The sequence below is a fragment of the Anabrus simplex genome, chromosome 5 (genome assembly GCF_040414725.1).
Source record: "Anabrus simplex isolate iqAnaSimp1 chromosome 5, ASM4041472v1, whole genome shotgun sequence".
In the NCBI taxonomy this organism is placed as follows: Eukaryota; Metazoa; Arthropoda; class Insecta; order Orthoptera; family Tettigoniidae; genus Anabrus; species Anabrus simplex.
The window spans coordinates 148,267,918-148,286,118 of record NC_090269.1 but is presented as its reverse complement, the minus strand read 5'-3'; the positions used below and the strand labels follow the sequence as shown (position 1 = coordinate 148,286,118).

At 36.4% G+C, this 18,201-nt stretch overlaps 1 protein-coding gene across 2 annotated transcripts in view; it reads right to left on the bottom strand.

Moving 5' to 3' along the window:
- LOC136873861 (valine--tRNA ligase) overlaps positions 1-18,201 on the bottom strand; it is a 292,221-nt gene that overhangs the window by 162,273 nt on the left and 111,747 nt on the right. For both annotated transcript variants that reach the window (XR_010860187.2, XM_067147153.2), the window contains exons 9-10: positions 11,543-11,798; positions 7,768-7,890 (exon numbers count right to left, since the gene is read on the bottom strand). Coding sequence is in view for 1 of the 2 variants with exons in the window: in XM_067147153.2 (XP_067003254.2) it covers positions 7,768-7,890; positions 11,543-11,798 (379 nt within the window). In the remaining variant the exon portion in view is untranslated. The remainder of the gene's footprint in view (positions 1-7,767; positions 7,891-11,542; positions 11,799-18,201) is intronic.

Here is an 18,201-nt window from a genome sequence, read left to right as displayed (position 1 = left end):
TATAAACAGTTACCGCATCATAGAATTTAAGCGATGTCGTAACCTTCATTTTTCCTATCACATTTATTGATATGATAATCCTTAAATTGCCACGCGACACCTCTCAGGGATAATTAAATTGCATCTGTGAACCGTACTATTTTTACGTGAGGTCAACTGAGACACCACGTTTCCTTCTCAACAAATAACCATCGATACCATTCGTCCTCCAGAATCAATATCAAGTTTTCCAAGTCCAATCATTCGAAGAAAAGAAAAGAATATAAATAAAATATTTTTTTAAGTGAATTAATTCAAAATTATTTATATCCTAATGATATTAGCCTATCTCCTAAAATAATAACACCTAAATTGGATAATCTATAATTTATTTCATGATTCTAGAATCATAAAAGAAAATCTGATAATATTTATCAACATCAATTATCTTCCTCCTCTCTAAAAAAAAAAAAAAAATTAAATTTAATCTATCTTCGATCTGATTCAACTATTCTTCTTGCATCAATTTATGCGCATCACAAAAATAAAAGATTAATTCTCTTAATTACATAAATCGAAAGTACATATTCTTTCTCTTGAAAACGTAGTATAACATTTTTGGGTTAAAAATAAATCTAAGTCCCTAAGCCTTAGTAATCTTCATAATAAATATGTATAATCTGAGTCCATCAGTTCTTGTTTCTTTCTTTAAAAAAAAAATGCTTATTTTCATCATTATCAAATTGATATCCTGTCAATAGCACGCGTATCTTCCGATGTTATAACGTATAACGTGCTCCAAATTTTTCTACTATTCTACGTGATTCTACGTCTGCTACGCTCGACATGCTGCTACTAACCTCTGTGTGTGTGCTCTCTTCGCCCGTCCAGTTCGTACTGTTCCTGCTGTTGCCCTCCCTCTTTTCCTCCCCTACCGCCTTGCTGTGCAATGTGTACCTTCTGCTCTCGTCTTTTCTGGACGTTTCCATCGGAATATAAATAAGGCCTGCTCTGGGCTCGATCGGCGAGTTGGATGAAGAAGACGACTTGTGTGGAGGGAGGACTTTCTTTTATTTGCGCTAGCGGCTGGTCCGTGTGCAATGTTTTTTTAAAAATGGTGTTAATTGTTCATGATTGAAGCTCAAGGACTGCTGGACGGGTGAGCGAACTTTAAATTTATATCCCCTTGCCATACTTGAATTTCTTTTTAAAGCTGCACTTCCTTATTTCATCATGCTGAAACGGCTGCTAATGACTGTTCACGCTAAAAATATTGCTAGTCTGAGCTGTTGACAGTGGTGTTTTTCTTGGAACTGCATTACGATCCTTTTTCAAAATTTGGCTTTCTATTACGTGAATAATTACTGTGATATGAACCATTGGATTCTAAAAGACTTGGTGAACAAACGCAAGAATAGGACTAATTGTATTCATATTAACGCCTAGCTTCTGTTCGAAATTTTGAATTCTATAAATGCTTGTAGGTTCTATCTTTCCTAATTCCTGTTGCCAGCCTTAGGTACTGTTCTTTTGCACGTCCTTCCCTTTTTCCGCACGTTCCTGTCCCGGGATTTTTCTTTTCTTCTACTTTTGCGATTGTACAGTGGCCTAATGCCTTTTTAAATTCTCTTAAAATTTTTGTATTAATGGGTAATATCTGTTTACCGTTTTGTAGGATACTCCCAATGAATACTATTGTAAAATTCATCTTGTTTCGAGTCTAGCTGTTTTTAAATAGCAAATAGTGTTGTTAAATGGTCATCCCATTTATTTTTTGAAAATCGGAAGTATCTAATCTTTAAAATATTGTTGGTTTCTTTAATTATCTGTTTCACTTTCTTTGGCTTGTAAAAATCCTTCTTGGTGTTTGTGGTAATATAGTATTATTATGAACAAACTGTTCCTTCTTTTTCCCTGATTTTTATCACACGCATTTTCATGTCCTTTAATTATCTGTACTTACCTCGGGTCCCTCTGAAAAAAAAAATGGACACAGTAAAATACTTCCCTATGCGCTCTGCTAAAACCCTTCACTTTGAAACTGGAATCTGAGTACTTGTATATGTATGGATTTTTCTGGAGAGCTGTAAATCTTTTTCGTGGCATGCCATACTTGCATAGACTGCTGTTTGTTTATGTCACTGCGTTAGTCGGACTAGTGTCCAAGTTCATGACTTAGTTATATTCTTCTATGATCGTGTTTGTTTTGTTGGTATATCGACTTACCATTTCCACTCTGGTGTATTGCGAGATTATTATGAGTGTACATACTGACACGATACCCTAAACGTTCCACGTTGCAAACTTAGCAATCGCAAGTAAGTCCCAAATATATATCAGCTTAAAACAGCTATTTCAAATATATATAGTTCATTAAATGAGAAAAATTGGTCACCTTGACCATGTCATTTGGTTAAAATATTTAAATAACATCTTAAAATTAAATGTAGGTATCGTGTAAAGAATAATTATAATCGTAGTTCAAATAGAAATTATACCTAACATGATTTATGGTTTCACCAATATCCAATCAGATATCAAAAATTCCGTAGGAATGCATTTGGTAACCTATTTTATTTAATTGTGGTAGAGATTTAAATTATGAAATTGTTCTATGAATTAAATACATTCTCGACAACAAAACTTCAAATAATATTCAATACAACGCTGATATATTCTCTATGAAGACAACAAGTTTCCCTTCTTTTATTTCTTATTTGGATATTTAATCTGAAGACAGTTTACGGTAACCCATATACGAAATCTACGATGTATTTCATTGTATTCGTGTACCACTAATCCAATATATCTCGCATTACCATATTAATATCTTGCCGCATAAGTCAAACATCACCATTGGCCAATAATACGCCGTATTTACCGCCAAAATTATCCATAAGCATATCTATCTCTCCATTTATCAATATTAATTACCATAATATATCATTATTCATTCCCACAAACATATCTCATCGAATAATTATTCGTAAATCCACATCAACATGCCACTCAAATCATAACTTCCCTACGTAAACATTTATCATTTCCAACACGGCGGCAAATCATCGTAACATCTCATTAATGTACTTCAACGGTACACTTTTGGGTTAGATTTCATATATAATACACATAAACACGTTATCCAGAAAATGAAACACATATATAAACCAAACAAGTTAATATTTACTCACATGTCATCGCGTCGTAACAGCAACCAGATATTAGTTACTCAGAAATCAACTATCTTCTTTAAAAATATTAAATTAGGGATACGTATACGTTTGTATACGTTGTCTCACTTCCTTAATGGTTGAAAATCACACTCTAAATCTCTCCTTGTTCAATTACAAACATTCCTATATTATGACATTGATTGTAAACTCTGGAAGAAATACCTACTCCCATAATAATAAATCAACAAGGACAATCGATTGCAAAGATGGCAACGACTGAGATTTTATCACGAAGAACTATGTAAAAACAACATACCAATGTTCACTATAAATATATGAATACTACTTCTAGTGAACATTAATTTCAAGATAATAAAGTAATTCTTTGGGACTTAGCTTGCGATCGCTGACGTTAGATGACTGGCTTTGGCTTCGATGTTGTCATCTTGGGACTGCGTAGATCGTCCCCAACATCCGTTACGTCACCATCATGTTGTGGTTTTGGGACCTGGGATAGTAGAAACAGCTGGGCGGTCTACGTCGGAAAGTCGGCTCCACCTCCGATTTAGCCTCTCATGTTATAGCCGTCAGTCATATGTGAAAGAAACATTTCCAAAATGGCAATTAATTTCACGTCCATACTCTTGAGAATGAGAATCTGGTTTATATATCTGATTCAGGTTATTAAGACAGTAATTCAATATTAACCCCTTGCGACAGTTTAACAGGTAAAAATGATCAAGTTAGCTTTCTAAAAATTTCTTTTGTCCAGCTAATCAACCTATAATGCCTTAAACTTGTCTTGATTTCTCGTAACGGCCTTCGGTCTATACTCCGACTACTGTCCGGATATTTTTCAACTTGCTCTGATTTTCCGTCACGATATTTATTCCGATATAGGTGTAATTCAAATATTTCTTCGCTGTGCAGGTTCTTCAGCCCGTAATAACTGCAATATCTCCCTTCTTCTTTATTGAGGATTTTTCTTTTTTCTCGTGGATAAATTTATGTAGTTTTGCTATGTAGTTTTGCGTAACCGTTTTTTTTTTTTTTATGTTCACCTACTTCTTTTTTAACAATTTTAAAAACCTTCTATTATTTTTGTCACGGCCGCATGGATCTTTTATAACTTTCCGTCTCACTCCGTGATCTAGGCATACTTAATTCGCCAAATAGTCATCTTTGCCGTCACGTGCATGGCCTCCTTGATTTTATACGTTCGTATTATATATATATTCTGAAATCACGGCCTAATATAGTCACTTAATATATGCGTTCTTTTCAGATGTATGGCCCAATTACGTAATTTTCGCGATCTCATTACCGTGCATGGCAAACTTTTAATGTCGTATGACAACCTTTATTCCGATATCAGGACGATGAAAACGGTACAACCTATAACACAACTTCATCGAGGGACACCTGATACAAAGCCTCCATGGAGCTGTAAAATGTGAGGCGTATCTGGTAATTGGAAGGAGACTGACCGGAGGAAAATGCTGGAATAATTGACTGTCGACGGGGATCGAACTCCATCTAAAACTTGAGTACCTTTTAATTTAATTTATCTGTCTCACCTTTTGTACAACTAGAGGTCTTTCTTCTTTAAGTCGTAGATCTATTAGTTTGTTGTAGTTAGAAACATTTCATTTTTCCACTTCTTAAGGTGTCGTGGTAGACTAGGTACGTGTGAATGAAATTTTGAATCTGTTAGAGTAGACATGTAGGTTGTCTTTGAATGATTTCCCATACTTAGGAGCTTAATATTTAAAAATCACTGACCACACGATAAATCTACTTCCCTTGTAATGTTGAAAGTTATTGGACTGAAATTTGCGTGTACATTTTGAGTGAATAGGGTCGAACCTAGTGTCTTTCAAGATCACTTGTTGTATTTATGATGAAGTCATCTAATTTTATGATATTCCACGAGGATCAGTGGATGTAATAATCACTTAAATAATAATAATATTGACTAAAGATCGGATAAAACAGAATTAAACGCTCGTGAGCCATAAATTTACAGTAGAGTCCTTATATGTGAGATTGAATGTGCTCTGTTCATGAAGGGTCTGGAATATGACCCATCCTGAGGGATATTTGTTGTATAATTGAGCAATTGATGATTTAATGATGATATTTGACTTATTCTTGTGTATTGGGAGCGCAAGATAGATTATAATTATTGGAGTACGTGTTGCGAGTGTATTTCACAGGTAGGGAATAAAAATAATACGATTAAGGCTCACGCTCGCGATAGTTTCAACCTGTAGCCCAAGCGATGGTAGTGCTTATGGATTTTACTAGAAACTTCCATTATAATTTCAAGAGTTAGATGAACTCACATTGATATGTGAAATGTGTTTCTACCAAGTGATACCCATGACTTCGATAATTAGCGAAGTCACCATTAATGAAGATTAATTTCAGTACACCGATTATTTCTGCTAGATATTACGTGTCCTGACCACTCGTAAAAATCATGAATAAACTTGCCAAAACAGGATTCGATATAAATAATGTACATAAAATACGTGTTTCCTAGTGTGAATGTGTGTGTATATGTAAATACGTATATTTCTCTTGTATCATGTTGATCCCATTTAATTTGATCTGGTCGTGCACTTGCTGCGACGCAGATTACATTCATCGTTGTGTGCTGCCTTAAGAAGTAATTTTCATGCCCTTAAGGGAAAATTTGATCAACTTAAGTCGAGGAAGACCAGAAAAGGATTTATTTTCTTCATTAGCGAGATTTAAAAGGAAAGATCATCTTGTTATCTTACGAAGGCACTCTATTTGTAAATAAAATTTATTTAACTAGCTCACACGTGGATAACATAAATTTCTGACACATATATAGTTGAACTTTGAAATATTTTAAGATTAATTTGAATGGAAATGCAATACAAAGATCAGAAGTAGAAGTTCGTTAGCCGCATGATTACTTTGAGTTATGGTGAAACCAAGTCATTAATAATTAATTGGAAAATAATTATTCTGGAATGCTAATGACGATCGTTAGGTAAATGATGCAGTGGAAAAGTAATGAGAACATGATCGTGTGACAGTGAAGCATGGGTTAATTAAATGATGAGAGATTAATAATAATAATAATAATAATAATAATAATAATAATAATAATAATAATCAGAATAATAATTAATTAATTTTGAGAATTTTGAAATCAATTTTCATTTTCTACTGAAGTTCATGTTGGTGTCATTGACTAATATTAAATACTGTAAATGATAAATTTAGTTGAGTTCATCTTAAAACCACGTGTTGAGACTACTCTGAATTGGTAAAGCTTTGAACACATTTATTGCAAAACCCTCGTTAGCAAGACAGTTGTTTAATTATTTTATGAACCTCTATGTTAATTTTTTTTTAAATTCTTTCAATCAAATATTTTGATTTGGAAAGGCAAGAGGCCTAATTTTTCTTCGGTTTTCATTACAGCACAGTAAGGCTGGAGATTAAGAACACGTGTCACTCAAAATCGAGGAAGAAATACAATATTAAGGAAGTTCTATGTAAAGAAAAAAAGAATATCATTAAGAATATTTTCATTTATTATTTGCTTATGTGAATAAATGTCAGAGTGTTGTTTTAACATTTCTTTTTATCCTGCTTGGTCATCAACCCTTAACTTCCCTTAATTGCCTCTAGAAAGTGATAGCCAACGATCGAACGGTCCACCTCGGGATCTCTCGCTCACTGGCTGGGCTTAGCCCGGGAATAATGGGGGCAGTATATTCATCTCAATCCTAAGTTTTTAAAAATGTTATGTGCATTTTTGAGACAATTGTGTTTGTTGAATCCTATTTTATGTTTGTATTACACTCATAGCAGGTGACATTTAATGGAAGAGTGTCTGCAAAAATTTGAATCTTTAACTGCCAAGTTCATCTCGAACTTCCGCGTGGTTTTGTTGTGTTGTATGTTTTTTGGGGGATTGTGTTTTTGAGCCCTAACTCATATTCATACAGTTTTGATTCACCCTTCATGGACTATTTTGATGACTGACAATTTCTGAACTTGTAATTCACAATTTTATGTCTCTTTCACTCTTATTTAATCATAATGCTGTAACATTTTGTGTAATGTACATATCTGCATGTATACGCCTATGCCTATTTCTCACATTTTGGCTGAAGATGAAGCTAAATAGCATTGAAACTAGTTCCAAGTAAATATGTTGTAACTTAAACATTATAACATATATTTGTATTGAAAAGGTGGACCCCTTAAGTTACCTCTCTTACATATCTTTCTGGAAGCCTGGCCAGGCACCTATATAAGGAGGCGATCTTGATGGTGAAAAGTTAGTATTTGAACTAGTTAGTTATTGTTTAGCAGAACACGTGCTGTGGTTAGGCTGACATGCCGATGTAGGCAGTCGGTAGTCATCTGTTTTCAACTGTGTTTCAAAGTTGTAACCTCTATGTGCTGTGTTATTCAGTTGTTTTAATAATAACGGCTTTGTTGATATTCTCGAAGTGGAGTGTTTTATTGTGATACTGTGGTTAAGGTTACATGTGTGTGTCAATTTGTAAAATAATTGTACCAACTGACAGCTTCTCGTGTGAGTCTTTGTGGATACATTACGTACTTTAAAGGGTACTGCTCCAGTGCAGTATGTTCCCAACATGACCATTCGAGCCACCCAGAAGAAGAGGATGTCATGACCAGTCTCCATCAAACTCAAAGGGTAGAACTTGGAGAGATTCTCACTCTGAAAGGACACAGAGAAAAATTAAATACATTGAAACCCACACAATTACTATGAAAAGTAAATTATGGAACAAACAAATTACAAGGCCATATATACAAATAATATGTGAAGAACCACACTTCCATCCACATCAACACCAGCAAACATACAGACCACCAAGAGACCTGTCAGGCTCAGGACACCAGTGCCTAATCCAAACATTATCCTTTTAATAGATCAACAAAAGTAAATGTAGGAAAGAAGCAGTCATAATATTGGTCATGCCTGATTTATGGCACATCTTCATTAATTTTAATAGTTTCTGCTTAGGATGCCACCTCCCTACGAAGGTTGGCAATCCAATTAATTATGATTACTCAGAAAACTGCAAGTAATCAACTTCATGATCTGCAGTGATGTGTAGTGTAATTTAACAAGTTGACAGTAATTATTGTTCCACCTTATCGATACAATATGTTGTGTGCCATAAGCAAGTTCACAAATTAGTAGTAGTAGTACACGTTTCGATTTATTATAAACATCATCGGCTACAGATAACCTTGTTTAGGTAAAAATATCAAATGTGGAAAGACATAGTCTTCTCAAGATGATCTTAAAAACATACTTGACTATTTAAAAATATTGAAAACAGGTAATGATTGGTTAAGGTGGAAGAGGTGAAAGAGTGGGCTTAAAAACAATTCCTAACTACGAACTTTAAAAACTTACGTAAAATGTGACGGTTTGTCATAATGTTCATCTAAAAAGTCTTTGTATACACTAACACACTGAGATAAAAGAAACTAGGATAAAATGTGTCTTCTTATTGCACTGTGTTCTTGAGAAACTCATTACAAGATCTCAAAATTGATGAGACTTGTAGTATTTCTTTGTAGAAAAACATAAAGGTTCGTGACAGCTTTAAGTGTGGGACATTTATGTTTGCACATTTAATGTTCCTACCTAAACAAAATATCTGTAGCTGATGATGTTTATAATAAAACACAACATGTACAATAAAACTTTGTTTATACATTTTCCAGGGGACTGAAGGAAAGAAAGTATTACTGTGAAAAACGCTTAAATGAAATTTTGTAAATATGAACCTGAGTTATATTCCAAAGTATATATGGAATTATGAAACAGTATAAACACAAAAGAAATGCATGCAGATAAAAAAATTCCAAGAGAGGGAAAAGGGTCACTGTACGGTATGAAGTAGTCCATGATTTTGGTTTGTTTTTTGTTGGCTGCGTCTGCGTAATGAACAGCATTCGCAAACAAGTACAATGCGGCCATTATTTCCTCAGAAACGTTATGGTGCTTAACAAAATGTTTGATAGTTCATAGAACGTTAAAGGTCACTGAAGTATGGTGCAGCTCTTCCGTACCATCATCGTCGTCGTGATTACAGTCCTCACTCAGACCCCCTTTGTGCATCTTCAGCAATCTTGGAGATAGTCATGGCTTCTGCAGTGACAAGGTTAGCATCAACATTTACGTAATCATTGAATGATGCCTCCTCTTCCAATTTCCTCCATTTGCTGTCATTATCAAGAGCATCACCATTATTATCGATGATATTACAATCATCTTCAGAACTACCTCCAAATCCAGCTTTTCGGAAACAATTTTGACCTGTAAGTTTTGAACACGGTGCCAAGACGCTGTGATGTAATGCACTGCTTAACAGAAGAAAAGAAAATAGTATATACTAATTTATTGTTTTTAATTTGTTTGAAGACACCAGATTATTATAACAACAACTCAAAGAATTGTGTCTTTTAGGGCAGCTTCACACTAGACGACCAAAATCGGCTACAGAATAGCTCGTATCAATTCCGTGTTGCCGAGCGGTAGCCCCCCGCACTACTTATCCGTCTTCCCCGGCTTATAGCCATTTTTCATCATCTTTTAGCCTCTTGTTATTGTCGAAAAGAAAAAAGGAAAGAGAGTGTTGTAGGTTTCATTCACATTTTATGTTGATTGTTTGGAAAAAGTATTTTTCTATAAATTATTTGATTATTTATGTGATGACCAAGTTTATTAGTTACTTCAGGATGTCCAAGAAACCTTTTAAAGAACTCTTCGAAAGTGTGAAAGAAGAAATTATGAGAATGGATACCAAATTGAGAAAAGCAACAAAAAATAAATAAAAAATAATAAGACTTAACTATGAGGTAGTTGAACTGAGATGGTCATTACATGAGACCATGCATTTTTTTTCCTCAATAAAAGTTAGAAACTTCATTCTGTTCCATATTGAACTGGGATTACAGTAAAATGAAAAAGTTAAGTGTCCACCTTTTGATGTGAGTTTAGATCACATGTTGTTTAAAGAAGACTGGTACTAGTTTCAACGCTCATTGCGCGTCATCATCAGCCAATGAATCAACTAATCAAATCACATCATTTTTTTTTTATTAAAAAAACACATGATAGCACCTGTAAAGATAAATGTTAAATGTTAAATTGTAACAGGTTAAAACGATGAGAGAAAGATAAGTCTGACCGTAAAGTAAAAATCTATAAAATCTGAGAGGGTAACCCAGAAAGTAGTCCAGCTTGAGGTGTACAGATCATAAGGTGTATCTTATAAAACACATGACAGCACCTACAATGACAAATGTTAAATGTAACAAGTTAAAATGATGAGAGTATGGTGCACACAGCACAGTCCTTAGATGATCCCTAGACATTCTTCACAATGAAATGGTCCTGCTCCATGGCTAAATGGTTAGCGTGCTGGTCTTTGGTCAGGGGTTGAGGGTTTGATTCCTGGCAGGGTTGGGAATTTTAACCATCATTGGTTAATTTTGCTGGCATGGGAGCTGGGTGAATGTATTGTCCTCATCCTCATCACGACGCATGGGTTGCCTACGGGGGTCAAATCAAAAGACCTGCACCTGGAGAGCTGAACTTGTCTTCAGAAACTCCCAGCACTAAAAGCCATACGCCATTTCATTTCAATGAAATGGTATCCTTTTAGTCTCTCTTCATGGTCAGCAGATGATGGGCGACCACATTTTGCCTTGTTGATGTTCCGAATGTCACCAATGAGCTCTACCAACATCTCCCTTAGTCTCAGGCACGATTTCTCCAAGTATTACATCAGGGGGGGGGAACTGAAAAAATTTGAGATGTGCCTGTGCACTGAAAATGAACTGCAAACAAATAAGCATTGTGGAATTCATACATGTTCTAACTGGCTACTTGTTTTCCAGAAACTGCATCAACTTTTCCATTATTATCAGATCGACGATCACCATCATTGTCACTTTCACTGCTCGAGTCACTTGAATTAGCATGTAAACTTTCATTCTCACTAAAGGAACTAACATGAGGTGCCTCGCTATCACTCAATCCATTCAGTAAATCATTAATATCATCCATACAAATTTGCTTGCTACCTCAGCGCAACATTTTGATAGATTTATACTGCATATGGATGTAACTCAAGCATTCCACTACAAGACTGCAGCATTAAGAGGTAACCAAAATGACTTAATAAGGTGGATGGGTGACACCCAACACAGGAATGCAACAGAAATATTTGTTGGGCCACTACCGGACACAGGAATGCAAAGGGTTCAAGAAAACACACATGAGGGAAACAAAATTCTAGAAAATACATCCTAAAACCCTGGCAATCAAAAAATATATACTGTATTACCTGAGCTGGCCAGCCATGAACAGTAAATGGGAAGAGCGCAGAAGAGAACCAAGTGTCGAGAACATCTGTATCCTGAGAAACTTCAATGTGTTTGGTTTTGTCATCGTCCAAGCCCAGTAACTGAGAGGCCTTCCTACGAGCTTCCACAGTGCTCCTCGCTGCAACCCACAGGACGGTGTCAACATCCCCCTTGCTGTGACACTGGTACATGGGGATACGATGGCCCCACCACAGCTGACGAGAGATGCACCAGTCTCTGACAGGGACAACCATACATTAATCTCGTCCACCTACTCAACTACAAGGGAGATCCAAGAAATTAAGGTAACAGGACTTCTAATTGTGCAAATAGTCATAACTTCTAAATATATGTATAATACACAGCATGAACTTGGCACATATTATTCATGTACATACCCCTATATATGCTTAAGTATTTGTTTTAAACATAGACTAAGGCACCTCCCTTGGCATAGGGTCGCTATAGGTCAGCGATTTCAATCCACAATTTCAAAATCAAATCGATATCACTTTATTTGTAAATGAAGTGTCTACCTCGGTGACAAGTGATACACAAAAATACATTATTATCAAGCATTAAATTTTAAATTTAAAAAAAAAGAAATTTCCTAAAATACAACTTTTTATTTTGCTTTACGCCGCACCGACGCAGACAGGTCTTATGGCGACGATGGGAGAGGAAAGGCTTAGGAATGGAAAAGAAGTGGCCATGGCTTTAATTAAGGTACAGCCCCAACATTTGCCTGGTGTGAAAATGGGAAACCACGGAAAACCATCTTCAGGACTGCCGACAGTGGGGTTCAAACCCACTATCTCCCAGATGCAAGCTCACAGCTATGCATCCCTAACTGCACGGCCAACTCGAATACAATACTATTCAATTTATACTAACAATCCTTCTATTAATACACAGCTCATCCCAACGAGCTAGAATATAATCATTATGTGGAGTGGCTATCACGCTGCCATCTTTCAAGGAAGTTGAACTGGCGACCGCCATGTCTTAAATGTACCTCAGTACACAGAGTGCTGTGTAAGTGAGTGCGGAACAAAGCGGGAAAATTAGACATTTTCACACAGATCTTATTTATTAGGTATCAGTTAGAGATTGAGCTGATGATGAAAACATTGGGTAGGAAGTCTAACTACCTGATGTGTATAAGTTTTCCTTAAGCACTGGTTCTGCAGAATTACAAATGTACTGTAACTTTACTTTATTGCAATTATTTAGAATTTTAGAATAAGTGATAGAATAATAAAGATACAGTTAAGGACAGAGAATGGAGTAAAGGATTTCATCCAAGTGTAGGCTATGCACTACAGACTGGATTATGTGGACAAATTCTTAGACACACTGGAGAAAGAAGTGAAGGATGTGGATGTGACTGTCATGGAAGACTTCAATGCAATGGTGGGATGCGACAGAAAAACAATTGAAAAAGTAATTAGACATTCTGAATATGGAAAGAGGAATGAAGAGAGGGATGAAGTTGGTGGATTGTTGTGTGAAAATTGGTGAAGTGTGAGCAATATGTGGTTCAGGAAGAAGAATAGTAGAAAGATTACAAAATATGCATGGGAAACAGGACAAAGACAGTAACTGATTACTTCTTGGCAAAAAAAGCAATATATAGACAGTTGTTAGATGTAACAGCCTTGCCAGAAGTAGCCTTTGACGGAGACCAAAAATAAAAGTAGAAAAACTAGTGAAAATGAAAGAATAAAATATATTATTATTGGTCCACCTTTTCAATACAAAATGAAAATTACATAGGGACTAGTTTTGACCTAGTAATAGGTCATCATCAGCCTGAAGTAAATTAAAGCGTAAATATCGAAGAAAAACATAAACAATGTAAACACAAGTACAGTCTTTTAAAGGTACATACCATGTGGGAATTTGAGTAGAGATATATTAAAAATAATAACTCTTCCAATTGACGAAGCACTGAGCGGAAGTTATGTAAAGTTCGGTGCGCCGTATATTATAAAAGACCACTGTGCACTAAATGATGTAATAAAGAAGAAGAGTAGGTTGAATGCTGGCTTCTTCTTAGCTGTTGTATATTCGAAGAAGATTACGTTGTATTTTATAAGGTATTGAAAGACGTCAAAATACATGGATGTTGGAAAGGCTCTTCATTTTTTGGAACAAGGCAATTGTTGTGCGACGAGGCTTAGGAAACCAGAGAAGCGCTATATTATGTTAAAAAAAAATAGAGATCCTTAAAAAAGTTCCGTGCGTCGTATAAATTGTGGAAATGGAAATCGAAAAAACTTGGTTCTTAAGCGATAATGTTGTTCATTCAGAGATCAATTGAAAATAAAGAATCGTAACATTGTCTTCTCAAGATGTTTATAAAGTAGAATTAATAGACGATGCGAAGTATGATACTAGGAGAAAACTCTTCTGCTTCTGGAATCTTGAAGGACGATGGATGTTTCACGAGGTGGAATAACATATATGGAGTTAAATAAAGGTGGATATAAATTCGCAGTTCAATGCGGACCATAAATTTGATTCTGAATAAAAGACAGTAAGACCCAGAGAAAACTAGAAACGAACTCACCTTGAGCAGCCTGAGTGATCGGCGGACAGAGCTGTATTCTCTGGGTTTTTCTAGACTTTTCTTTTTGATCTTTCCTTCCGATCTTTTGCCTAATTTGACTTCTAATTTCTTTCCCCGGTTCCTCAACCCATATTGAAGTGGGAATTAATTCTTTGGATCTTACCAAGTTCATGTTTACGTTTATTTTGCGGAACCAAACTACAGAACACACATAGTGTCAACTTCATATGACAATAAACCTCACAGCATAATTTAACAGTTTTAGAAAACTAAAGTTATATATAAGCTGGACAAACCGCCATGGGTATACAACAACGGAGTTATCATTTTAACGGATTTTAAAATGGAATGCAACTTCATCTACCATATTTTATTTTATATTCATCTGTGCAAATGTTATAGTGTGTTTTTAAAGTTGTTTTAAAGTCATATTTCATATTCATCCATGCAGATGTTATAGTGTATATAAAGTTGTTTTAGGGTTTTATTGTGTTTGCCCGATTTGACTTTGTGGCTGATGATGGCACATATCTGGTGCCGAAACTAGTACCTCATTTGAACGATATGTGATTCTTTCACATTAATAAATATCTTTGTATTGAATAGGAGGAACCCTCTTAATTTTTAAATATTGTAATCCCACTTCAATACGGATCATGAAATTTCTAAATATTAATAAAATCATATGTTGCACCTCCTGGCTTGGTATACTGGTCTCTACAGATCCCAGTAGTGACCATTTTCAGCAGCTGCCAATGCTCTCTTGTCATCTTTATGTTTTCCTATAAATATATACAGTAGAAGTCCATTATAGCGAGAATTCATAGCGGCGAAAAATTTACTCGCAATATCGAATTGTCGTTATATCCGATTTTTTGTTAAAAGTCGGGAAAACCCCCATATACATTAAAATCAGAATTAAATGGCAATCAGTTTGATCAAAACTTGCATTTTCGCGGATAATACCCACACTACGGTTTACTTGTTTGTTGTTTTTTGAAATCCGACACTACGTGAAAGTGTGCTCAATTTCATTCTCAAAAATATATATTACCGTATTTCTCCGAATCCAAGACGACCCCCACTGTTTCCTTAAAAAAATTAATCAGGCTTAAAAAGTGCTTTGTAAAATCATATGAATGTCTTCCTTATACAGTACGCATTTTTAGACTAGACTCCAAACATTGTCTTTAGTTATGCCGGTTTGTTTTGCGGCTGTTCAATTATTAATAACCATTAACTTAAAATTGGCATCATAATATCCAAGGGAACTTGTTGAAAATTTGCTGGCAATACACATTCCACGCGTCTCAACAATACGAAAGGAAAATATTCTTGCTTACTTTTTTGCTAGGGGCTTTACGTCGCACCGACACAGATAGGTCTTATGGCGACGATGGGATTGGAAAGGCCTAGGAGTTGGAAGGAAGCGGCCGTGGCCTTAATTAAGGTACAGCCCCAGCATTTGCCTGGTGTGAAAATGGGAAACCACGGAAAACCATTTTCAGGGCTGCCGATAGTGGGATTCGAACCTACTATCTCCAAGCTCACAGCCGCGCGCCTCTACATGCATGGCCAACTCGCCCGGTATTCTTGCTTACTATAAAACTGTTACTTTCACTCAGCATCAGATATAACTGGCTGCCTCTACACACACGTCTTGCTTGCCGGATTTGGCCAACTATAGCAGCTAGCGATGTATAGGTCTTAATCACGAACTTTGAAAGCCAACGAAAGAGTTTATTGCACCGCGGTTTGGCAATTCCGCCCTTACATTTTTGTGCACATACCTCACAATTTCATCTTCGACGTCTTTAAAGCGTCCTTGTTGCAGGCCACTGAATGGTGTTTTTTTTTTTTTTGCAGTACTCATTTTTAAGCCATCTTTGTCTCATGGTAACACCGAATATTGGCTTTAGTTAGGCCTATGCCATATTTTCTTGCGACTGCACAATTATTATACATTTCCGAGTGTTTAATAGCCATGAACTTAAAATTGGCATCATAACATCGACGAGAATCCGTTGAAAATTTGCTGGCAATACCTGTTCCACGTATCTTTACAACTATCCATCACGAAAATATTCCTGCTGTCTATAAAACTTAATTTTAGTAAGCGTCAGGTACAGCAGACACGTTGTAACTCTGTTACTGAGTAGCCGTGGCTTTTCTAAGAATTCGAAGGCTCGCGTGTTTTGATGCCATTCTGCAGATCTGAGAAACTTTTTTGTAGAGGATAATAGAATGTCATTCTCTCTTCATTATTTCCCAAGATCCAGTGACGTTACACATAGGCACTGTACAACCGGTCGCCGCGGCTAACGATGTAAGATAAATAGAAATAGGCTGTCGTTTATTGTCAACAAGTTTTGTGTGCGCACGTGGGGGGGGCGGTGTGAAAAGAAACAGCGTGGTTACTGCGGTAGTTGCCAGTGGTGTTCATTACTATCAGGCCGTGAATGCAAAACGACCCTTGATTTTTCACATGAGATTCTGAGAAAAAAACATCGTCTTGGATTCGGAGAAATACAGTATCACTTCAGAGGCTTCTGTGGCAAACATTTCAGTTTTCTTCTTCAAATGGCATCACCTAACCTAACCATATATGTATCATGAAAACCTATTAGAAACGCACATAGAGAAATTATAACCCTCTCGCTAAAAATTGACATGGGAATAGCTTTCCGAAATTGAACTAGACGAAAGAAAATATAAACTATCCTCTGAAATCAGTGATGTACCCTGCCATATATTGAGGTGTATCACATTCTTACTTAATTTCAGTATATGGTATACCATTAAAATTAAGAGATTTTACTTCAGCCTTTATTTTTAACGAGTTAACAACTGCTATCGGCCACGTTATTTACGCATTTATTACGAAAATGTGTTATCCTCTTTCATTTTGAATTTTCATTAGAGAACAGCAGTCGATGGCTATTACTAATCAACTCCAATATCGCCTTCGAATGTTGACGAGAGAGCTCGCAAATGCACATAGCGCGAAAACTATACCGTATCGAAGATGATCGATCACATTTTGTGGCAAACGTTTCAGTTTTGTTATTCAAATAGCGTCACCTATCCGAACTTATCTGTACTGTATGTATGATGAAAACATACTTCAAGCGCCAGCAGATAAACGATTTCTCGTATAAATTTACATGATAATAGCCTTTCCGTAATTTAATGGACACGAGAAAATATACACTAACCTCGTAATAAATGACGCACTCTGCCATATCTTGAGGTGTAGGCCAATCTCATTCTTACTTAACTGCGGTATTTAGCATTAAAATTAAGCGAGTTAACAACGGTTATCGGGCATGTTAGTTACGCATTTATTACGAAAACATGTTCTCTTCTTTCATTTTCCTTGCGGAAAAGCAGTCGACGGGTATTACTAATCGACTACGACACTGCCATCGAATGTTGACGAGAGCTCGCTAGTGGGCATAGCGAGAGAACGATACGGGAAGATGATCGATCACATACAGTATAATGACTGGGTGCATAAATATCGGCAACGGAAAAATCAAGAGCGCATATCGCTTGTAATAACGGATGCGTCAGTGATAGGGCTCTCGCTGTAAGCGAAGGATAATACACAGTTTAATATAGGAATTTTGAAGGGACTGACAAAAGGTATCATTAAACGGGGTTCTCGTTATATGCCATACTCGCTATAGCGGACTTCTACTATATAATCCTTTATTCAGGAAACTGACCCTTGACAGGTTTGCCGTTAGACACAGTGTTGTGTGTGTCCTCCGCGCCCACAATCTACGCAGCCCGCCTGACACATGGACGTTTCCAGAGACCACGAGGCAGACTGCAGTGCGCTGACGTGATCGTCAGTGACATCAGCCAGCGCTATAAAAGGAGCAACATTTCTCATCTCTCCAGGACTACCACAGTGTCCAACGACCAGACTACACCGCAAGTCAGACACGGAGGCACCCTCTTAAAAATGTGTTCTGAATAGCTGGACTGATTCCTGGCCGTGAGGTTTCACCTCTGGACATTGCCTCATTCATCCTGCATCCCGTAGCCACGTCGAGCACCCCA